This window comes from Lissotriton helveticus, chromosome 7, assembly GCF_964261635.1.
Source record: "Lissotriton helveticus chromosome 7, aLisHel1.1, whole genome shotgun sequence".
Lineage (NCBI taxonomy): Eukaryota > Metazoa > Chordata > Amphibia > Caudata > Salamandridae > Lissotriton > Lissotriton helveticus.
Genome location: NC_136068.1, coordinates 1,595,178,020 through 1,595,202,914, shown reverse-complemented (window position 1 = coordinate 1,595,202,914; position 24,895 = coordinate 1,595,178,020). Strand labels below are relative to the sequence as shown.

The following is a 24,895-nucleotide window of genomic DNA, read 5'->3' as shown; positions in this document are numbered from 1 at the left end:
TTACTTTTAAGGCTGTGTCTGGGACCTCCCCCGCCTTTCTTAATTCGTTGGTCATCCCCTACTGCCCGGCACGTAACCTTCGGTCGTCCTACCGCCAACTCTTAGTTGTCCCCCTATCAAACTTAAAAAGTTCGGCGGCCGTAGATTCTCTCACCGTGCCTCCATTTTCTGGAATCAGTTGCCCCTTTCGCTTAAATCTGCTAATTCCCTTCTGGCATTTAGAAAGCTTCTGAAAACCCACCTCTTTACGCAGACTGGCTAGACCCCCGCCTTTACACTTCACAGCATTCAACCAGCGCCAGGAAACCTACGGTGTCAGTGCGCTATACAAGTGTCCCCTAAGATAAGATAAGAAAGTAAAATGAAAAACACCCACATAAAGAGCTTTCTTAACAACTAAAGAGTCCAAAAGATGCCTACTTCCTAGACATACTGTGAGCCATATTCGCCCAGCGACCTTATACGGGTCTCCGGTCTGGGGCCGAAAGCTCTATATTAACCTAGAGAGACCACACTCAGGAGCAATGAGAGCGATATTCTCCAGTTTGTGAAATTGGGTTAGTTGCGGAGGGGAGTGGACGCCACACTCAGGAAGCAACCACATGGGAAGCAGGATGGTGGTCGGCTGAGGTGACCGCTCACAGCGCCTTGATCTATTGAGACCCCCCAATGTGCCCCGTACTAAAATAAGGATGCTGTTGGAAGTTTTGAACAATTTGCTGAAATTGCTGAGTGAGGAGGCCAGCAGCTAGCTGCACCCCCACTTGCAGAGTTGCGGCCGGACATCAAGAACTCCTACAAACCTGTGAGAAGCTCTACAGTACGCTGAGCCGCTTTGATTGCTGTTGCTTGGAGATGCATTTTCCAGTTTGGATGAAATCAAAGGGGCAACCAGTAACTCGAGGGAAGACCGGGGCGGCTCCGGCTGCTGGCAGTCCATCATTAAGTGCGGCCCAGACATCTGTCCACTCCTCAACAAATATGCGCTGGGACAGAGGCAATGGCTCCCCTGCCTGGCCACCAAGGGCAAACTGGGACCCGGAAGGATGACGTTCCAGAGAGGAAGGGGAAGGGTGAGTCAGTGCCCCAACAATACCTACCGGTCAGACGATTGTGGATCTATTCGGAGGCTCCAGACCGCGACCAGGACTGGGAGCTGGAATCAGGACTGAGGAGCAGGGCGAAGCGGAGGATCTGGATGAAGGGGCCCAGAAGACAGCACTAACGGCCAGCCTGGTGGTAAATGACAATCCGGCAATATTTAATCTGGCAATGTCCAGTTTAGCAGAGTCTGTCTGCCTACTGACATTGGACAACTGTGAAGGGGGGGCAGAGATACTCAATTTGGACGGGGGGAAGGAAATGAACAAAGCAGATCAAAATGGTGATACTCCTAGCCACTCCAGCAATAAAACCCAGCTCGAAGATGTAATAAAAGTTATTGCAAATGGGGAGGAGGGAGGAATACAGAAGGACCACATGGAAAATCCCTCTTAGGACCCTCAACAGACCAGAAATATGAAACCCCAGGCCAAAACTTTGGGGCAAGTATGATGCCATAAGTCAAAGCACAACAGGGAAAGCCGGCGCCGGTCAAGTCGACGACATACATATTATGTATTCATTCTTTCATTCGTTTCTTTCGGCTAAAACATCCATAAATCATTTAACTGATATATTTGAATATACAGGATTAACCAGCTACGTCCTAGAACAGAATAAAAAAAATGTATCAATTTTAAAGCTGTTTATTGACCCATAAAAAAAGAATCTCCACCTGTTCTTTGTTGGCAGAACCCTGGCTTATCTGCACCATCTCGGTTTCTAAAATACTAAACAAAAGTGTATAAAAATGATAACGCAACAGCTGAACGGTTGATGACAAATGGTGGCTCATTAATCCCCATGCCCTCCGTATGAAATGTGTTGTGTATTTTTGCATTAACAGGTTGGGTGAAAATCTACACTGTAGGACAATCCTATACACATCTCTTATAACAAATCAATTCCGAGATGGTTCAGCCACTGACCCTTATATTATGGCAGCAGGAGGGAATGAGGTCTTCCTTGTTCACAGCCAGGCAATGCTCTGCGGCAGTTATGAGAGTCCCTTACAAGCACTGCACCAGACAGAACATGTATATCAATAATCAGCTGGAGCTTTTTGTCAGGATAGAGCCAAGCTACACGGTTGACTCTATTGGGCTCCAGAGAAAATACATGAGGCCATGGGAGCTTCATTTGCCACTCTGACAAAAGTGAAGGCTGAGAAACAGCCCGGTCAATGTCCTAAAAAAAACGACAATAAAGTAATTCTCAAGGAGTACATTTTGCTGTCTTATGATTTGGTTTATGGTTTCATCTTTTTTAAGCCAAAACTTGGTAGAAATTGAAGAATATACTTAGTGTGCAGCACGCGCGCAGCACAGCCTGTAATGTATTGGACAACAGCTAGGGCAGTGGGACTTCATGATACACCTTTCAGATCTCTTAAGTGCTCGCCGTACTTTTTACCCAGCACCCCCACCCCGCTACCTGCCGTGGTGGCGGCCGCCGTTATAATATATTTGGGAACACGGACACTACTGCAAGTGATTGACAGTAGTGTCAGTGAGTGTCCCCAAATATATTCTAAAGGCGGCCGCCGCCATGGGCCACCAGTATCGCAAGGCCGCCGTCCCCAAACTAGTGCCGCCTGGGGCAGACCGCCCCCACTGCCCCCCTAGCTATGCCACTGGTCTTGCCACAACAGAAAGCTAGAACCCCACCCCTTCAGCCCCTGTAGTTCACAAATGGTGACTTTCTACATCTGAATGCCCATATGCCAATCCTTCATCTCCAGAAGAGGTCATCTCTCACACTCCATAAAGACGAAGTGCCACCCCCATTAACCTATGTACTGTAGACATGGTTCCTTCTAGAGACACATGGCCAGGCACACACATCAGCTCCTGCAAGAAGGGGGCTGCCAAAGCCTTCCTCCTCAAAAGCACTGCCCCATCCCCAGCAGCTATAACCTCTTCCTCACCAACATGTGCTGGTGTCACCCCGTCCTCTCCAGAAGACATGTTACCCCCCTTGATTCGCCTTCTGCAGGCAACACTGCCTCCTAAACGCACTACCCTCCTCCCCTACAGCTAAGAGGTGCCCTATCTACAACCTGAGATGCAGTCTTACACCATGCTCACCCACTCCTCTTTTTTTATTTTTTTTTATTTTATTTGTATGTTCACAGCAACACAGTAGTACAACAAAAGAGTTGAAACCAAAGTAGTATATGAGCAGTATGCACAGTAGTGAGTTAGACAGCCTGATACATATAATAATATGCTCACCCACTCCTCAATGCCAAATTATAAAAAACATTTTTACAATTCCTTGGATCCTTCCCTGAGGTCAATATATTAATTTCGGGGTACCAGCTAGATGCTTGCACCCGGGGTAAGGCGGGGGTGGTGGGGTGGGTGGGGGGCCGGGGGGTGAGAAGGTACATAAAAAACGAGCTCATTGGAAAAAAGCAGGAAGAGGTGCAAATCGCACCGCTCACATTCACTCTTACCTTTCTTAAAGGTTGGCACCTGGCCACCTTTAGCCAGATCACTCTGTGACAGGGTCTCCACCATCCAGGACAGGGCGCTGGTGCAGTAGTCCAACTGCAAGAGAAGACAGAGTATAAATGGAGTCAGTTCACTGCATACTTTTCTGAGCCTTGCACCGGTTTATATCCTGTTACTCATTATGGTACCTGATGGGTGTGGATATGGATGTGTGCAGAGCACCCACTGGTAAATATGTTTTATCCATTAATGACAGTGCAACTTGCAACCCGACTTTATTCTAAAGTTAGTTGTTGGATTCCTCAATAGAGAACTGAAATTCTTTTCGGATGAGGAAATTTCTTGTTTATTAGGGAACACATCCTGCATGTTTTAAACCTGCTGGTTCTCAGAGGTTTTGATTTTCCTTTCAAAATGAAAATTACAATATATAGCAGTTAGAAGTACCTAATTATTTTAAATGTATATTATTCTTTGTTGATTGTTTGAACATTGTCTTTGTTAGATGGCATTATTGAACACCTGCCATCTCGACATGCAGTTATCCCACTGCATGGCGGAGTATACCCTATTGTTGTACTGTACATATTTAGGGTGTACCAGCAACCGTTTTTGGTAATGAGTGAGGTGGTTTGAACTATAACCCTATCCAATTCAGTTATAAGTAGAAATTGCCATCAGAATACGTTTTGCATATTCCCATTGGCTTGTATTCTGCTAAATAATGCTTATTGTCAGAATATTGGCACAGTGTCCCCCCCCAGTTTTTGTTTGTAATCCCCTGATTTGTAATCACCTGAATGCCCAAGCAAACTTCGCCTCAGTGCATCCTGTAGCATGGACCCCCATTGGTGTAGATAAGCAACCATTGGCAGTTCTGATCAATTTAGAACTAACTATTGAACAGACTATACTTTGCAGTACAAAGTATTTTTTTGCAAGGGTAAGATGGTAAACCTGCAGGTCTGTCACACCTAGGACGGAGAAAAAATACAAACACTCCTCTCAGGATCCTCCCTACATCCAGGTATCCGTGACGGCGGACTCCATTATTGTGGCAACAGCCAGGAAGAGGGCAAACGTCCCAACAACATCAGGCCCACCACCAGACAAAGAAAGTAGGAGGATGGACCTAACTGGGGGAAAAATAGAGAGAAATGCAGCAGTACACTGGCGCATGGCGAACTCCAATACCCTACTGAACAGACACCAGTACCAGCATTGGGACGAGATGGGACAACTGCTCAAGCACCTCCCCGATGAATACCAGCAAAGGGCATCACACCTGGTGGAGAAAGGGAAAATATAGCAAAATGCTTGCCTGAAAACAGCCTTGGATGGGGCGAACACATCCAGCAGACTTATGATGATAGGAATCACAGAAAGAAGGAATGCCTGGCTCAGAACGAATAGTTTTCTTACCTGTCGGTGTAGTTTTGCAGCTTGAAGATCTTTCTGGATTCACTATGCTGTGCATTATTCCGCGGTCTTGTGGTTGGGTCCGGATTCGTAGTCTTTTCTTTGTTTTTTTTTTTTTTCTTTCTCTTTGCCCAGGTGGGCGTCGGCGTCACACCCCCTTTGGGTGTATTTCCGGTGACGTCGGCATGCTTCCTGCGGAAGCTCCCACTCTTGGGCGCCATCTTCGGGTTCTTTTTTTCCGTGTTTCTTTCGTTTCCGAAGTAATGGCAATGTTCTTCTTAGTTTGTATTTACCGCTTTGTATTTTCAAAGTCTATTCTTAGTTAACCACCTCTTCTCTCTCCAGCCTCATCTTTCTGGCGGAGGTGGGTGGGTTCGCTAGTGAATCCAGAAAGATCTTCAAGCTGCAAAACTACACCGACAGGTAAGAAAACTATTCGTTTTGCAGCGTGAATCTTTCTGGATTCACTATGCTGTGCATAGATTTTGTAGCGGTTTCTCATCTCTGTGGCGGCTGGGTGGAAGATGAGCGTTGGGTGTTGAATATGTGCTGTAGCACCTTCTGTCCCACTTGAGCTTCCTTGTTCATTTGTATGTCCACACAGTAGTGCTTCGTGAACGTGTGCACCGAAGCCCATGTTGCCGCCAGGCATATGTCCTCTATGGGTGTGTTAGCCAGGAAGGCTATTGTAGCGCCCTTCTTCCTGGTGGAGTGGGCACGTGTCCCCTCAGCCAGTTCCTGTCCTGCCCGTTTGTGGCAGAGTTGGATTGTTTGTGCGATCCATCGTGCAATGGTCCTTTTGGTTACTGCTTTGCCCATGAAGCTGTTTGCGAAGGACACAAAAAACTGTTTCGTTTTCCTGTGCCCCTTTGTCCTTTCAATGTAGTGCATGACTGCCCTTCTGGCGTCCAGGGTGTGCAGAGCTCTCTCTGCGCTGGTTGTGGGTTTTTGGAAAAAACTCGGTATCTGTATAGACTGGTTCATGTGAAAATTGGATACCACCTTCGGCATGAAGTGTGGGTCAGTCCTCATCACAACTCTATCGTTGTGTATTTGTATGTATGGTTCTTGTAGCGTCAGCGCTTGAAGCTCGCTTACTCTGCGTAAGGACGTTATCGCAACCAGGAAGGCTGTTTTCATAGTTAGCATCTTTAGGGAGGCCTTGTGAAGTGGTTCAAAGGGCTCTTTCATGAGTTCCGTTAGGACTGTGTTCAAGTTCCATGCAGGTGGCGGCACCCGCTTGGGTGGTGCGATCCTTTTCGCTCCTTCTAGGAATCTCTTCACCACCTGTGATGTGAAGAAGCTCCTGCACGTTTCTCCCCTTGTGTAGGCTACTATCGCTGCCAAGTGAACTCTTAACGAGGATGAGCTAAGGTTCTTCTCCAGTAAGTGCGTCAGGTACCTTAGCACTGTGGAGTCCCTCTTCATCTTATTGTGGAGTCTTTCCTGTCTGCACCATATTGTGAATCTTTTCCATTTCGCAACGTAGCACTTTCGAGTGCTGGGCCTTCGTGCCTCCCGAAGTACCCTCAGGGTGCTTTCTGGTAGTCTCAAATGTGCGAACTCTATGTCCTCAGGAGCCACGCTACTAGGCTCATGCTCTCTGGCTCTGGATGCAGTACCTCTCCGTTCTGCATGGACAGTAGATCTTTCCTCCTGCTGAATCTGTGGGGTGCACACTGTGTCATCTCCATGATCTGCGAGTACCAGGTCTGCCTCGCCCACTGCGGTGCGACCAGTATCAGTGTCATGTTGCTCGCTCTGCACTTGCTCAGTACTCTGTGCATCAGTGGTATCGGGGGAAAGGCGTAGGCAAATGTCCTTGACCAATCTATCCATAGGGCATTCCCCAGTGTCCCCTCCTCGGGCTGCCTGGATGCGAAGTTTTGGCATTTTGCATTCTGGCGTGTGGCAAACAGGTCCACCGATGGTGTCCCCCACCTGTCGAACAGGTATCTTGTCTCCTGAGCATTGAGCTCCCACTCGTGGGATGCCGATGTCTGCCTGCTGAGCCAATCGGCTTGTATGTTGTCCTTCCCTGGTAGGTGTATGGCTAGCAGGTCTATCTTGAGAGGGATGGCCCATCTCCATATCTCCTGCGCCAGCGTTGAAAGCGGTGCGGACTGTGTGCCCCCCTGCTTGTTGATGTAGAACATCGCAGTGGTGTTGTCTGTTTGTATCAATACCCTGTGCTTGTACAGTCTTGTTTGAAAGGCCTTCAGTGCAAGGAAGATTGTCTTCAATTCTAAGTAATTGATGTGCTTTGTGGCATCCGTCGGTGTCCACAGTCCCCTCACCTTGAGCTCCTCCATGTGAGCGCCCCATCCCTTCAGGGATGCGTCTGTGGTGATGGTCACTGTTGGCGTTGGGGGCGTTAGAGGCTTTCCCCTTGCTATGTTCTCCATGGTCCACCATGTCATCTCCTTCTGCACTGCGTGCGTTACAACCACTAGATCCTCCCAACTGCCTGTAGCTTGTGACCATTGCTCCTGTAGCCATTCTTGAATGGGTCTCATGTGGAGTCGTACATTCGGTACCAGGTGGATGCATGATGCCATCATCCCCATGATCTTGCTCGCCGTCCTCACTGTCCGAGCTTGTCCCTTCCGGTAGAGGCGAGTTTCCTTCACCAGCGCCCTCGCCCTCTTCTCGCTGGGGAACACCTTGCCCTGTAAGGTGTTGATCTGTGCTCCCAGGAAGATCTTCACTTGTTCCGGCTCCATTGATGATTTCTTCCAATGGATGGAGAACCCCAGGTTTATGAGCGTGCTGGTCACTGTATGTGCGTGCAGCTTGCATTTCTGGTATGAGTTTGCTTTCACCAGCCAGTCGTCCAGGTAAGGGTATACATGTATTCCCTGCCTTCTTAGGTGCGCTGCGACTGCTGCGAGGCACTTTGTGAAAACTCTTGGTGCCGATTTTAGACCGAAGGCCAGTGTCGTGAACTGGTAGTGGCTTTCTCCGACGGTGAACCTGAGCATGTGCTTGTGCTTCCTGTTCATTGGGATGTGCAGGTATGCGTCTTTGAGGTCTATAGTGACCATGAAGTCCCCGGTCTGCAACTGTGGGAGCACCTCTTGCAGGGAGGTCATTTTGAATTTTTGCGTTCTTATGAATTTGTTCACGAACCGTAAATCGAGAATGGGCCTCATTGTCTCGTCTACTTTTGGTACCAGGAAGTATGTTGAGTATACTCCTGTGTTTCTTTCCTTGAAGGGTACCCTTTCTATGGCCTGCTTCTGCAGGAGTTCTTTTGCTTCTTCCTGAAGGCACTGCAGCTGCTTGCTTGCTAGCGGCTTTCTTCTTGGTTTTCTGCTTGTTGGCCTCGCCTCCAACTCTATGCAGTATCCGAATTGGATAATGTTGAGGATCCATTTGTCTGATGTGATTCCTCTCCACTCCTGGAGGTGGAATCTTAATCTTCCTCCCACTGGTGTCCTGTGGTCGTAGGTGTCTAGTTTGTCTTGACCCATCTGTACGTGCTGCCCCCTGGGATCTTTTTTGTGGGTGGGCACACGGATTTTTTTGAAGTCACTTGGAGGTGGGCTGCTGGCCCCCTCTTCTATTTTGTCCCCGTCCATTTCTCCCTCGAAAGGACTGGCCTCTTTGTTGGTACTGCCAGGGCTGTTTCTGATGGCCCTGCTGACCCTGCGAGTCTGCCTGGTGCGTTTGCTGGAAAGCCTGGTGTGATGTACCTGGCTGGTTTCCGCCTCTTCCGCCGGGCCTCCGTGACGGGGTGCCCCTCTTGTTCCCTCTGAACTGCAATGCTCCCATGGATCTTGCTGTTTCGCTATCCTTCTTAAGTTGGCTGAGTTGCTCATCAACTGTTTGTCCGAAAAGCGTACTGCCGTTGAATGGTGTGTTCAGGATGCTGTGTTGCACCTCCGGTTTGAAACCGGATATCCTGAGCCAGGCGTGTCTCCTTTCCGTGACGCCCATCATCATGAGCCTGCTGGCGGTGTCTGCCCCATCCAGGGCCGTCTTAAGGCAAGAATTTGCAGCATTCTTCCCCTCTTCAATTAGCTTTTCGGCTTTCTGCTTGGCATCCTGGGGCAAGTCCTTCACCAACTGCCCCAGTCCCTCCATGATTTGGTACATGTGTCTGTTTACCAGGGCGTTGGAATTAGCCATGCGCCAGTGGGTCGCGGCATTCCGTTCGATCCTTCTGCCCACCAGATCCATCCTTTTGCTCTCTTTATCCGGTGGCGGGCCCGAGGTAGTGGGTACGTTAGCCCTCCTCCTTGCTGTGGCCGTGATAATGGAGTCTGCGGAGACCGTGCCCTGAATGTAGGCCGGGTCCTTTGCGGCATGCTTGTACTTCTTCTCAGTTCTGGGAGTTACTGCCTTGCATGTTGCGGGCTCCCTGAAAGCTTCCTTCCCCTGAGCCAAGACGCTCTCGAGCATCGGGAGGAACTGGCTCCTCGTTTGTGTTGGGAGCAATGTTTCCAGAAGGAAGTCTGCTTTCTGCTTCTCTTCGTCGAGCTTGAGCTTGAAAGCTGCTGCGGCAGATTGTATCACCGCGTTGTAGGCCCCGATGTCGTCCGGCGGCGAGGGCCTCGAGGGGTAGGTGTCGACCACCTCCTCCGGGCTGTCGGTGTCGACATCGATGTAATCTACCTCCTGAAGGTCATAGGGCGCCGACTCTGTGTCTGTCCTGCCCTCATCTTCCTCCCCATAGCTGTAGCTCTCGTGGGGATTCTCGTACTCCTCCTGGTCGTCGAACACCTCGACGTCCTGGTCTTGCTCGGTGACTTCGGCGACCTCTTCTTCTTCCTCCTCGACCGCCTCCAGCACTGGTGGCTTGGTCTTGTGAGGGATCGTGAAGGCCTTCATCCTTGCGTCGAAATCTTTTTTCCGCTGCATGAAGTTCTCCATTTCTGCCTCGAGGCGCCTTCTTTTCTTTTCCATCTCGGCCGCGTGTTCCGCGTCGGATGGTTCCGCCGCTCTCTTCGACGGATGGCTCGTCGCCGTGCCTCTCGGAGTCGAAGTTTTCGACGTCGAACCGGATATCGGGTCTCTGGTCGTCGTCGACAGTTTCGGGTCTTTCTCCCTCGTCGATCGATCCTTTTCGGGGACGATTTTCGACGTCTTCTGCTGATCAGCAGCTCTCGGCGCCGGGGACTCCTTCTCTGAGGATCCGCTGGGCCTGGGAGTAGTCGCGGACGCCGCCTTTTTTGGCGTCGGCGCTTTCGGGGTCTTGCCCTCGATTTTTCGAGACTCAGAGTCTCTCGGGTTCTTGGGGGCCGAAGAGTCTCCTACCTTGTCAGAAGTCTTCGTGTAATCGGTCTCTACGACCGTGTAGCTGTCGTCTTCGGCGGCAGCGTTGTCTTCTTCCTCGGAGGACATCCCCAGCTCGTAGAGCGACGGGGTCGGGGCCTTCCCCTGCAGGGCGGCGTGTGCTACCCTCTGCCTCTCTCTCACACGAAGGGTCTTCGGGGTGAAGGCGGAACAGGCGTTGCAGTCTCCGCTTTCGTGGTCCACCGGTAGGCAAAGGTTGCATACCGGGTGCTGGTCCTTCTGCGCGTACTTGTGGTGGCAGTTACGGCAGAACTTGAACGGCGTGTTGTCCATCCTCGAGCGTCCAGGGCCTCTCTGGTCGCGTGTTCGTCGACGGTCGTCGAAGATCTGGATGGAAAACGCCTTATCTTTGCTTGTCTTTCGTCGGTGAAGTCCCCTGGAGTCTTCAGATGACTTCTCCTCGTCTTTTCTGTATTTTCTTTCTTCTTTCTCCAAAAATGTCTGGAGCCCAAACGGGAACGATCCAGACCCGACCGCGGAAAAAAAGAATCTGAAGATGGCGCCCAAGAGTGGGAGCTTCCGCAGGAAGCATGCCGACGTCACCGGAAATACACCCAAAGGGGGTGTGACGCCGACGCCCACCTGGGCAAAGAGAAAGAAAAAAAAAAAAAACAAAGAAAAGACTACGAATCCGGACCCAACCACAAGACCGCGGAATAATGCACAGCATAGTGAATCCAGAAAGATTCACGCTGCAAAATCTCAGGCTTCAACCCGGAAGTACAGAACAACATTCTGAGCACTCCTTTCAATGGAGAGACACTGTTTGGGGCACCGGTGGATGAGAAACTCACCCAGCTCAAGAAAGAAAATGAAACTGCAAGGTCCATGGGGGCCTTACAATTCAGAGGGATGAGAAGAGGTACCCCGACACGGAGACCAAACAGAAGGGGAGGAAACCAGCCGGGAACGTGACAAGGTCAAAAAGAGGGGGTTACACGGACCAAACATCGACGAACATGTAACACCAGTAGGAGGCAGGCTAAAACACTTCTTCCAGGAGTGGAAGAAGATAACTACAGCCAAATGGATACTCAACATCATACAGTTCGGATACTGCATAGAACTGGAAAAGAAACCACCAAACAGAAAACCAAAAAGGAAGGCGCATTCAGAAAAAGAACTAGCACTACTCCTAGAGGAATCAAAATAACTCCTCCGAAAGGAGGCGATCGAGGCAGTTCCATTCAGATAAAGGAACAAGGGAGTGTACTCAAACTATTTCCTAGTACCAAAAGTGGACGAAACGCTAAGACCCATCCTGTATCTAAGGTTCCTAAACAAATACATAAAGACACAAAAGTTCAAAATGACATCCCTACAAGAGGTAATATCCTCAGATAAGGGACGGAGACTTCATGTCCACCGTAGACCTCAAAGATGCCTACCTGCACATTCCTATGAACAGGCAGCACAAACATCTACTAAGATTTACCATCAACAAAGAACACTACCAGTTCACAGCCCTAGCCTTCGGACTAAAGTCCGCACCAAGGGTGTTCACCAAATGTCTCACAGCCGTGGCAGCATACCTGCGCAGGGAAGGGATTCATGTATACCCTTACCTCGACGACTGGCTAATAAAAGTAAGTTCACACAGGACGTGCAAGGAACACGCACAGCGGGTAACAAACACTGACAGACCTGGGATTCGCCATACACTGGGGGAAATCCTCAATGGAACCAGAGCAAGTGAAGATCTTCCTGGGTGCACAGATCAACACCATACAGCGCAAGGTCTTCCCCAGTGACAAGAGAACACTGGCCCTGCTGAAGGAGACACGCCACTACCAGAAGGGGCGAGCTCTGACAGTGAGGACAGCGAGCAAGATCAAGGGGATGATGGCATCCAGCATACACCTGGTCCCCAATATACGGCTCCACATGAGACCATTCCAGGAATGGCTGTAACAACAATGGTCACAAGCTACAGGAAGTTGGGAAGATCTAGTGGTTGTAACGCACGCAGTGCAGGAGGAGATTACGTGGTGGAACAGGGAGAACATAATAAAAGGGAAGCCTTTAACACCACCAACCCCAACGGTGACCATCACCACAGATGCATCCCAGATGGGATGGGGAACACACATGAACAAACTCAAAGTGAGGGGTCTGTGGTCTCCAGCACATGTGGTCAGACACATCAACTACCTGGAACTGAAGACCGTGTTTTTCGCCATGAAGGCATTCCAGAAACAAATGTACAACCAGAGAGTGTTGATACAAACAGACAACACAATAATGATGTTCTACATCAACAAACAGTGAGGAACACAATCAGTCGCACTATCCAACCTAGCGCAGGAAATATGGAGATGGGCCATCCCACTCAAAATAGACCTGCTAGCCATACACCTACCAGGGAAGGACAATGTGGAAGCAGACTGGCTCAGCAGACAGACTTCAGCATCCCACGAGAGCTCAATGCACAGGAAACGCAAAGGCTATTCAGGAGGTGGGGAACACCGACGATAGACCTATTTGCAACACACCAGAATGCAAAATGCCGCTACTTCACATCCAGGCAACCAGGTAACAGTCCCAGGGGAATGCACTCTGGATAATCTGGTCGAAAACATTTGCCTACGCTTTTACCCTGATACCACTGATACACAGGGTGCTCAACAAGTGCAGAACCAGCAACATGACACTGATCTTGCTGGCACCACAGTGGGCAAGGCAGACCTGGTACTCACAAATAATGGAATTGGCGCAGGGACCACTCCACAAGTTCAGGAAAAGAAAAGACTTACTCTCCATGCAAAACGGAGAAGTACTACACCCAGAGCCAGAGAGCCTCAGCCTAGTGGCATCGCTCCTGAAGACAGAGTTTGCATACCGAAGGTTACCTGAGAGCACCCTGCGGGTGCTACGAGAGGCAAGGAGACCTACCACACGAAGGTGCTATGTGGCAAAATGGAAGAGGTTCACACAATGGTGCAGCAAGAAGAAACTACACAAGAAGAGGACAAGGGAATCAACGGTGCTAAGATACCTCACGCACCTGCTGAAAGCAAAACTAAGTTAATCCTCGCAGCGATAGTAGCCCACACAAGAGGAGAGACAGGAAAGAGCTTCTTTACATCGCAAGTAGTAAAGAGATTCATGGAAGGAGCAAAAAGGATCGCACCACCTAAGAGGATGCCGCCACCGGCATGGAACATTAATTTAGTCCTAACAGAGCCTATGATAGCGCCCTTTGAACCCATCCATAAGGCCTCCCTACAAATGCTAACAATGAAGACAGCCTTTCTGGTGGCAATCACCTCACTGCTCAGGGTAAGCGAGCTGCAAGCGCTAACACTGCAAATGCAAATACACAATGATAGGGTGGTAATGAGAACTGACCCACACTTTATGCCAAAGGTGGTTTCAAAGTTCCACATCAACCAGACAGTACAAATACCGAGCTTCTTTCAGAAACATCCACAAGCGAGGGCAAAGCACTCTGGACGCTAGAAGAGCAGTAATGCATTACATGGAAAAAACGAAGGAGCACAGGAAAACAAAGCAGTTCTTTGTGTCCTTCGCAAGCAGTTTCCTGGGTAGATCAGTAACAAAGGGAACCATCGCACGATGGATCGCACAAACTATACAATTCTGCCACAAACAGGCAGGTCAAGAACTAGCAGAGGGGGCACGAGCCCACTCTACCAGGAAAAATGGAGCAACAATAGCCTTCCTGGCTAACACACCCATTCAAGACATATGCCTGGCGGCAACATGGGCTTCAGTGCACACGTTCACTAAGCACTACTGTGTGGATATACAAATGAACAAGGAAGCACAAGTAGGACAGAAGGTGCTTTAACATATATTCAACAACCAAAGCTCATCTTCCACCCAGCTGCCACAAACATAACAAACCGCTACAAAGTCTATGCACAGCATAGTGAATCCAGAAAGATTCACGCTGCAAAACGAATAGTTTCTTACCTGTCGGTGTAGTTTTGCAGCTTGAGGATCTTTCTGGATTCACTAGTGAACCCACCCACCTCCACCAGAAAGATGAGGCAGAGAAGGAGGTGGAAATAAAAAGGACAATATACAAACAGACACCTTAAAAGACAAGGCGGGAAAATCATTTACTTGAAGAGAAAACTAGAAAACATTGCCAAAGGATTCACAAACAGAACACAAAAACAAGAAAAAAGAATCCGAAGATGGTGCCTAAAGGTGGGAGCTTCCACAGGAAGCGTGCCGACGTCACAGGAAGTACACCAAAAGGTGGGACGTCGACGCCCACCTGGGCTACAAAAACAAAAATAAAGAAAGAAAAGATTACGATTCCGGACCCAACCACTAGACCGCGGAATAATGCACAGCATAGTGAATCCAGAAAGATCTTCAAGCTGCAAAACTACACCGACAGGTAAGAAACTATTCGTTATTATCATTGTATTTTTCTTGCTACAGCATCTCGGCGGGCGTGGCAGATCTGCTCTGCTCTCAGAGCAGGGGAGATGGGGTGGGCACTATGTAAGAGCGCTTGAATGTTTGACCGGCTCTGGGGCCGGCCAAACATCCATGCGTACTTTGCATGTTGTCCATGCAGGCTCATTACAGCCTACGAGGAGAACATGCCCAGACTCCCATACCACGGCGCTCGTACCAATGGCTATTGGGAGGCTGGAAGCCAGTGCTTCCTGCTTCCTTTGCAGAGAAGCCAGGAAGAGGGCGCAAGAGAGGCGGAGGATTTCCAGTAGGCCGGCACGTATTTTTTTTAAGTGCCCTTACTCCCCTATTTTCTCCCTCCCCGCCTCACTGCTGATTCCCGGGAGCAGCCGCGACTGACCTAGAAACTGGACTGCTAAGACACTCGATTGAGATACAGCAAAAATAAAAATGAAAGGGTCTGTTCCCCCTACCCGGGATCTAGTGTATCTAAGGAGTACTCTCCTATTTCCCAGGACTAGCTTACAACAAGTTATAGTCTGAGTGTTTCTCAGAGCGCAGCCCCACCAAGTACCACGCATCAGGCATTCGACTAAACACATTTTAATGTGGCAGTCCATATGATCGCATTAAAATGCATTATCATGCATTTTTAGCACCATGACTACCTGTGCACGCTGAGCTTGGCTGAACTAAAGCAGGTAGTAACAATGACTGCAGTCGAACTGCAGCAGTGTGGTGTCCGAGACACAATGTGAGCATCAATGTCGGAGGAAGGCCGGGCTGGGGCAGAGCCATGGTGGGGCTGGACAGGCAGCCATTTCTGAGTCCAGACACAGAGTATTTATCTGCCGTAGTGTTTAACATGCTGGACTAGCCACCTGCACAAAAGCAAACCTGCTTCATCATGCGCTTCTAAAACCCATCCAATACCTTCTGGGTCCTGCACGTTTTTGTCCATTTTAACTGCTAAGGGCTACTAATGGCCATCCATAAGTACTGCACCATCATCTGGGCCAGACTAGGCAATGAAACTGGCCCTGCAAACTGCTCTGCCGGCTCCCGTTATTGGGGGGGGGTTGCAGCTGAGCCATTTGCTAGGGCCGGTTTCAGACGATTTTGTTACAGGGCGCCGATATTGCCAAGCCACGGTAACTAAATCGGCCCCCCAGAGGCCCAAACCTGGCACCATCCCTGGTGACCCACCGGGAAAACGCCCAGTGTCCGCTACGGCCAGTCCATCCCTCACCATCATTAATTATTATTACTTCACTCATCTGTAATAAATAGTTTGCTTGGTCTCCTGCTAATACAGAAAGCAAACCGTTTAGAACGCCTAAACACATCTATAAACGCCCACCAAGACCAATCCTTCCCTGGTGAACTTAGGTGCCGTCAGAAAACCAGACGCTAGGGTCTTTCTAACTATGACAGTATTATCCTTGAGCAGGAAGTACTTCAGCACGGCTCGCAGTTGTCCTTCTTCTCTGTCATTGTAGATCAGCAGCGTACGAATGACGGGGCTGGTGTTGCATCACTGTGTTGTCAGGGCATACCTGTGACGTTCCTACTAAGACATCTCTTTTCATCTCAAATTAGATCTTAAAGAATGGGCGTCAGCAGATGAGGAGCATATGAGGAAAACCAGGTGTGATGAGAAACTCCCAGATGTATTATTGGCCTTGGGAACTATGATACAGGAACAGATAGCCACACCCCAGTCATCTCAACTAGACCCAACATGGGTTGAGCAGCGGAATTCAGGGGTCCCCATAGGATAGGAAGGACAAACTGAAGTCACCCAAGTTGACTCCTGAGAAACGAAGACTAACATGTAAACACACCTAACACTGGATTACAGACGCTGGTTGAAGGGGGGGGAAGAAGGGGTGGGGGGTATTTGGTTAATTAAAATCTTTGCAGTTGGAAATATAGGAACATTTGGAATGGTTAGTATATTAGGCCAATGGTCATACTGTATATGTTGATAAAGAATATCCGATTTATTACAAGAGACCATTGTCACTTTATGTGATAAAACATTAAAGAAATAAAAAAATCTCGCTTCATTCAACCACTGAACAGAACCGGATTACTCTGTAGAGCCGAGCCTGGCTCTGTATGTAGAGCCTTGCTTACAGGTGTGAATAACTGTTGCAGGGTTGCGGCATCTGTAGGTGTGCTGCCAGTGGGCCGGGGCTCCAAAAGTCCTTACTACTCCAGGCCTGTGCGACCCCATCTTAGCAGAATAGTGGCCTTGGTTTGATATATCGTGCACAGCACTATCATGGTGTCCACAATAACAAGGAGTCAGGGATTAGATTATTGGCCAATTGACTTGCCAATTGGTGGGCACAACTTTGTTCTTGTGTTCTAGTGCACCTGCCGCCACAGGCAGACTGAGTGGGGCCTCTCAGACCATGCGGACCCCAAGACCACATGGACTGAGCAGCATTCCTTGAGAGTGAGTCTGCACACTCAGTGACTTGAGCAGAGTTCTGGGAGTCAGCCCGGCCTTAAAATGTATTGCTGCTCTAGTCTCTCACTGGCAGCCTGGTCATGATCATCTCACTGTGCAGGAGGGCGCGTTAAGACTTGGTAGTTCCCCCAGCACTGCCGCTCCCTCCACTCCACCCAACCAAGCCCTGCCACCGCATTGACAGGACACCCCGGATGTATGATAGTACAACACGATCATTTTGATCGCGGTACTTTACATCGCGGATTTTACAACGCAAGTCGTTACAACGACTTGCGTTGGAGGGCGCGGATTGAGGATTATTATAATTTTATATTCCAACACCAGTCCACGTAACAGTAGGGAAGGTGTTGGAATATAAAATTACAATATTCCTTAACCAACGGCGTCATCCAGCGCAAGTCGTAGTAACGACTTGCGTTGTAATGGCAGCGTGGTAAAGGTCGTGCGGTGGAAACACCGCGTTGTAAACAACGTTTACCGACACCCCTAGTGTGCACTGTACTGTCACAGACCGTGTCACTGTGCTGCTCAGCTCTGTGTGCCTGCTGTTTGCAGAGACCATCCATTATAAAGTTAATTATTTGTAGCAGATGCTACAGTGCAATCGGACTCATTGCTAGTGGTCCGCAAACATTTGAGAATATATTGTACTGTGAATTTGTAAGTTGCTCAATGTACCAGTCACCCTGTCCGGCTCAGAGTGAGCGAATCACTTGCCCTCTAGGTTTCTCTCAGTGAAGCGCTTGATAAATATAGATGGCTATCTGGACCCGCGGCACCGGTAGAGATCATGCCTTCATGTGGATCCTGATGGCTGCACCTTGCGGTTATTTTACGGCACAACGCTTGCCTCACTCCACGGTGTCCTACAGTATCTCATGGCCCGGCAGAGCAGGCATTGAGGTGCCCTTTCATTTCTGGTGCTTTGCAGCAGTTTTAAGATCTTCTTAGCATTTCTTGTTGCTCAAATGGGTGCAATTTCTGATATGAATGTTTCCCTCATCTTCACTGCTTGATTTTGGCCATGTGAAAGTGTCACTCAGAGTCGTTGAATGAACTGAAGCAAACAAACACCAGTTGGCCTTTCTTAATACTTAAATATTCTTTAACAGTGGCTAATTGAATAACAAACGGAACAGAAGAGGACAAGTAAATGGAGAGGTGGGTATTTATAAAGATAGAGGAAAGCAATGCTCACATTTTTAAGTAATTGTTTTTATTTCCAGTTTGAAAATCCAGTAGCGATCTAGAAACAGCCTGGTTTCTGAAGAAGTAAAAAGGTAAGTTTGAAACGCTTCGACCCGATTATGCACTAGGGAGTCTGGACTAAATAGTGATCAAACTTGGGCAGCTCTAAAAAGGAATAGGTAGCTGAGTTTGTTTCAGATTAACCTCTTAATTGTGCAACTACTAGGAGTTCGCTCTATCTAGAGCAAAAAAGAATACCACAGAACGCAATACACTGGTTACTGGGTTAATGCCATTGTTTTTGATTTTATGTAATGTTGTGCTATTTTGATTTAATGTAGAATGAGTATATGTTGTTTAAGATTTTGAAAAAAAGCTGTTGTACAGTGTTTTGATACTGCTGTCAGAAGAATATGGAAAGTGTTTATGGATAATGCAATAATGAAATGACTGTAAAAGAAATGAACAAAAATAAGAAAAAGGTCAAGTTAAATTAAAATACTTGATCACAGATACAATTAGTGGGAGTGAACAATTATCCGCTTCGGTATTTTGCTCACATTTAATAAAATTGGCAATTTCTTGTGCTAAACTTTCTGATACCTTATAGGTGTTTCCAGATGCCTGGGCCTGTTAATTGCTCCCCTATCAAGAATGTGTATTGGGCTCAGACAGTGAACAATAGGACTTGGGTGTAGCTGGAAAGGGCCATCCTGCTAGGATGAGAGGGGCGGAGCTGTTCCCTATTTCACATACATTTCAAAGGGTGACACCCAGCACACTTACAAAGGAACTTGACCCCAGCCTTTTGTCACCCCAGAGCTCTTGGAACCTGGCAGGGAAGGAACTTTCTAGAATAAGATGGGCTTGAAATTTCCCCTCACTTCAAAGGGTGGCACCAGGTATATACAGTAGACTTCCTGAGCCACTCATCAGTATACTCCTGGACCTGTGGCCATTACAGAAGAAGGACTGCATTGTTCCCAAGAGGACCGACCTGCATCTTGAGGCCTGCCTTGTTCTTTAGAGGAAGGTTTGGTGCTACCAAAGGACTGACCTACTGCTTGAGGCCTGCTTTTCCCCCCCAGAGGACTGCCTTGATGAATGAGACCTGCCTTGCTCCCTGAGAAGACTGCACTTTATTACTGCATCCCAGACCAACCTGAGTGACTCCAAGGGTCAGTTGGATGTTCTGAGCTACAGGGACACAACAAGCTCCAGAGGCCCCCCTGCAACTGTCCAACTGACCTGCTGCAATTGGCCCTGCCTGGACCTGCAACGGGACCTGCTGGAGCCTGCTGGCCTCTGCTGGAGTGAGTTCTTGATCCCCACAAGAGGCCTCCCAAGGTCATGGACCCATGGCTAGCATTAGCAGAGCTCCTCCTGTGAACTTGAAAGTTTGGAACTCTGCTCGCTAAATTTTGAGAAGGCAACTGTTTCAGCTGGACTAACCTGGTCCCTGTATCTGGCGTGCACTCCATCGCAGTTGGTCTGAACTTGTGATTTTAGTGCAACCAGATACCCACAGTAAGCACTTTCTGCTTCTTGCTACTACTTTCACTTTATCCTTCTAAATTTCATATCTCCAGTTTTACTGATTGTTTTTTTAATTATTATTTTATTTCTTACGTGTCACTCTATTTTTCTAAAATGGTGTGGGATATCATTTGTGTTGCGAGTTCACTTTATTACGGTTTGCCTGCTGCATAAATACTTAACACAGTGGCTTAAGTTAAGCCTGACTACTTTTGGGTCCAGGTTAATTTAGTGATGTTTGTGGTTCACCCTGACAAGGATTGTGGTTGGTGCTTGAGAAGAGTTTTCACACTCAGTCAAAAACCGAATTTCTTACACTAGCAAAAATCATCTGATGCGGGCATTACCATAACTAATAAACAATGGTTGTTTTGTTGTACACAACTGGAACACCTTTCGCCAAATTACCGACTCCGGTTAATGAATTTGAACTATTTGCACCGATTAAATCGTACACCTACACAGTTACACCGCATGGGCCTTCACCCGAGACAAATTGCTGGGGATGCGCCTCTCAACAGGCCACCTTTATCCATCTGGCCTGGGAGTGCCGACCAATAGCACAGTACTGGAAATCAGTAGTTACCCACATATCGCAAATACGAGCCATCCTTTGCTCTGCTCTCCGCTATAAGCCTTATTGGGATATGTCCTTAATTCACCCAAAGCAATGAGAAAACTCACAGCAATCCTGTTGCTCCTGGCAAAAAGACAGGTGGCGATACATTGGAAGAAAAAAAATCGCCCCCCTCTATTACAGAATGGGTTAACCGCATCGCTGCGGCGCATTTTCCCGCTGTGTGCTGAAGTTTTTAAAAACCCGCGGTTCATGACGAGCTCAGCTCGTCATGAGCGTGCGAGAGGTGTACCTCATGACGAGCTAAGCTCGTCATCAGCGTCGATGTGGTTAAAGACGCAACCTATTGTAAAGACCAACTGTCACTTTATTGGGAGCTCATGCCTAGCAGATCTCGACCAAAGGATATCTGGGAGCCCTTTGAAACCTGGTTGAGAGCTGGAGGAATGGAAGCTTGTGGGGACAGATCAATGGGATACCTAAAAACAAAGAGATACAGAGACACCCTATGTATAGTGATAGTCATGGGTTGCAGCCGGAATTCCAAACAATGGTGTGGTGATGCTTGACATGGTATATGTTACTAATGCAGGTGTTACAAAGCTATCAACATAATAGGCTATACTGTCAAGTTATAGATTAAGTGTGGTAAAAGAACAGTGCAACAGGGAAAATGCGGATGTTCTTTTTTTTATATTAGTGATAATGCGAGTTTATTGATTTTGCACCTGTAATGCTACCTTGTGTCATTGCAATGTCGTCTTACGAAAATATGCAGTGTTATGTTTAATTACATGCAAAAAATCTCAATAAATAAAATTTAAAAAATCATCTGATGTGTGAAAGATATGGTAAACTCAAATGAAATCCATTACGGGAATTTCCTGCATTATACTATTTGGAGCAAATGACAATTATGGATTATTTTTGCTTCTCTGTGCTCTGTTTTAATGGAATGGTCTTAGTTAAAAAAAATTCCGATTAGCATACATAATATCCATCATTTTCATAAATACATACAAATGATATGATCTTGACTATTTTATAAAGTTGTGTCTACAACTTCTCATGCTTAAGGTACTGCATCTCCTACTTAAACGTATTATAATACTGAGTGTCATGCCTCTACTGAAGGCACAGTCACCGTGTGACTTTAGATGAAAGTTATCTCATCTCCCATTCAAGAAAGAGCACTCCGGGGTCTCAGAGGTGTGGGCCTCTGCTCTCCTCGTTATTTAACAATAGATCACACCAGGTGAAGCTCTTTCGTCCTCAGAACTCTTTAAATGGACCTAGTGTTCTTGTACCTGATGCTCCAGGGTTCTAAGTCGCCGGTCGTGCTCCTTGATCTCCGATAGCTGCCGCAAGGCATTGTCCACTCTGCAAAGACAGTAAAACATTGCTTGGTCATTACCGGATGTTCCTTTGACAATGTCATCACATTATAATCTGCTAGGCCAGCATCCTCCTGAGGCCAGGGGATGCATCATTAGCACATGACCTTCAGGTCTAGCATAATAGACAGCGGCATGATAGGTCTGAATATTGTAACTTATGCATTAAGCGCTTTTCTGATGCAGTGGGAACAGTGAGTTCTCTATAGCTCATGCTTGCTGAACCCCTTCTCTCTCTCTGCAACCTTACTTCTGCGATGTCCGCCGGAGTCGCTCTGTGTCGCTGTCCCTTTTTAGCTTGGCCACATTTAGCAGGTAGTTCTCTTTCTGGACGGCCTCCCATGTAAGCAAACGGCTGTCCTGGGGTTCTTCCAATTTCAACACTGAGGAATAAGATGAGAAAAACTGATTTAAGTGCATATAAATTCGATTTGGCTCCTAAAAACCAGCCTACAATATCCTATCATGTACTGCTCACTACAAGGCATTTTACCTCCGCTAGTTCCATTTTAGGGATAAGATCCATTTCTATATCATCTAATTCACCAAGACTGAAGTTCGAATGTTTCAACAACTTTTTTTGATGTTCAGTATCTCCTTCTCATAATAGGAGGGTATGAACAAAATACATACCACTCTCACTATCTGTGCATTTCTCGTCTATGCGAGTAATGAGATTCAATTATGAGTGACTTTCCAATCTACTGCTGAGAAGACGCACCAATATGTGGCATGTATGACGACTCAAGATACCTGGCAAAATATTGTTCATCATTGAATACCTTGAGTAGAGATGTGTTAACATGTTTGTACCCAGGCATAATTACCCATAACTGTATAAAAGTCTCATATGTAAACTATTGTTGCAGGGTTTCTGTACTCACACAGAACTGTGCACAGAGGAGTGGAACCTCGGTAAATTAGGATGTCCCAAAACTTACCTTAGCAACCAACTCACCCCTTACCGAGCTAGCTACAGTGTCTCATTGGACATATCAAACACCCAATGTTTAGACAAACCAGAACATGAACTTACAGTACCTCAGGGTACGTGGGACTCATGAACACTCTTTCGTTATATTATCATTACAAACCAGAACATGGAGTAAAGAAGACACATGTGCATTTGAAATGTTTATTTACTAATGCCGTCTTCTCAGGCGCAGTATCTTTGATAATACAAGTATACTTATTATCAGTAGCAAAATTATCAGCATAGTTACTAAGACATAAAAAGCGAATGGTGACAGCATGTTAACATGCTGTAATGAATAAGAGTTAACAACACTTATATCTCACCCTCCCTAACACATATATTATATTATTATCTAAGAAGGTCTCTTTGGGTTGTTTTAGGGCGGGCCCATACCTTAGTGTCCTAGCATGAAGGAATCACATCAGCATACACCAGCTCTCTCTGCATGTGCACCGCATCAAGTGTGTTAACAATTCTCGTGCAAAGCAATATCAATCCCGCCTCAAGCCCAAGTTGGCAAAGGCTGCACTTGTGTTATGACTATGAAGGCGTGGAGATCAGACCTCATAACAATTCCATATCGTGTTGCTCCTGAAACTTCAGCACTCTCCGTGCAGACATGTTTTATTAAACAAAGCAGATATCAGAGCAATAACATATTATTCTCACATTCACCACGGCAAACTACTAGGTTGAAAGCTAAGTCAACAAATGAGGGTCGTGTGCAGAAGTTGCACGAAAGGAAAAATGGCGTTTAAATCTCAAACGCACCTATGCTAACTTAACACGATATAGGGATATATAGGAGTTATACAACACCCCCCCATGATCCGAGAACGGACTAAATAAGGTAACAGAAGTGCCATCACATGAGAGCAGAATCCATTTATAAGCGAGCATGAATATAAAAATTAATGCTAAAAAAAATAGCCAATAGGCAAGCAAAAAATAAAATGTCTTGACCAAAAGTCAATAAAATCAAGGAAATGCTATCAATCAGCATGTCAATTTGAGGCAGTGTCTATGATAAGACCGTATATGAAAAGTAAGCTGCAACAGCCTCCAGGAGGAAGTCACTGTCCTCATCCGAAAACAGTTCAGCCATCCAATTTAAAAGATGAAAGGAACATACGTGATCTTCCAGCACCGGATCCTCTATAACCATCAGAGGACAGCTCGGTGGGTTCTCAAGAAAACTTAGTTCCAAGAAATTTTGCGCTGCCGACAACACATCCCAGGGACCCATTAGTCCATGTGCCACCGCCAAGGCCATAACCCTTTCGTCAGAACAAACCAACTCGTGAGCAATGATAGGACTCATCAGTTGATCAAAATCGACGTCAGAAGATGCTGGTCCGCAGAGACACAAATCAATGGCCCAAAGGAAATCACAGGTCAGACAGCGAAATACAGGCTGGACACAGGTGAAATAGGAGAACCGAAAAGATAATCCAAACGCCGTGCTTAGAGTCGCTAACGGCAGTGTGCCATAATAATCAAGCATGCGGTTGCGAAACCGCGTCAGTAGTAGCTGTGCGTGGTCTTGCACATGAAGGGCATCCATATTTAAAAAGGCAGAAAACCACCAATGCGCCAGCCGCTAATGCAAGCAAAAACGGGAACCCTCCAAACAAGGATGAAAAAATAGAATGGAAGAAAGCAGGGATGACTCCAAAAATCTTCTCAAAGGAAGTCACGAGACCACCGCTAACAACTTTAAAAAAATGTGCTAGGCCCGTTGTGGAGGATGCGTTAAAGATTGAACGGACCATGGCTCCGAAATGCAAGGGCAAATCAGTGTTTAAAAGAGCCTGAACCTCCGTACGGGTGTTAGCAATGTGAAGCACGAAAGTTTCACGGGCCGAGCTCAAGGCCACCTCTTTCTGGGACAATAGAGCTCTTATTCTAGCCATGCCGCTGAATTCTGCTCCCAAGGTCGGTATCTGTGGCCAAATGGAAGACTCCCTATGTTCACGTGTGGGAGGATAAAGAACATTTCTGCAGCAAATAACTCGCTCACTAACCGTTACTATGAAAGCTATACCTTTAATTAAACCACAGCAGTTTTCATTA

The 24,895-nt window shown here is 47.3% G+C and overlaps 1 protein-coding gene across 6 annotated transcripts in view; it reads right to left on the bottom strand.

Annotated features, from left to right (window-relative positions):
- Positions 1-24,895, bottom strand: part of TRPM4 (transient receptor potential cation channel subfamily M member 4) — a 369,304-nt gene that overhangs the window by 12,071 nt on the left and 332,338 nt on the right. For all 6 annotated transcript variants that reach the window (XM_078655174.1, XM_078655175.1, XM_078655172.1 and 3 more), the window contains exons 22-24: positions 22,097-22,229; positions 21,760-21,832; positions 3,560-3,653 (exon numbers count right to left, since the gene is read on the bottom strand). In XM_078655174.1, the coding sequence (XP_078511300.1) occupies positions 3,560-3,653; positions 21,760-21,832; positions 22,097-22,229 (300 nt within the window). The remainder of the gene's footprint in view (positions 1-3,559; positions 3,654-21,759; positions 21,833-22,096; positions 22,230-24,895) is intronic.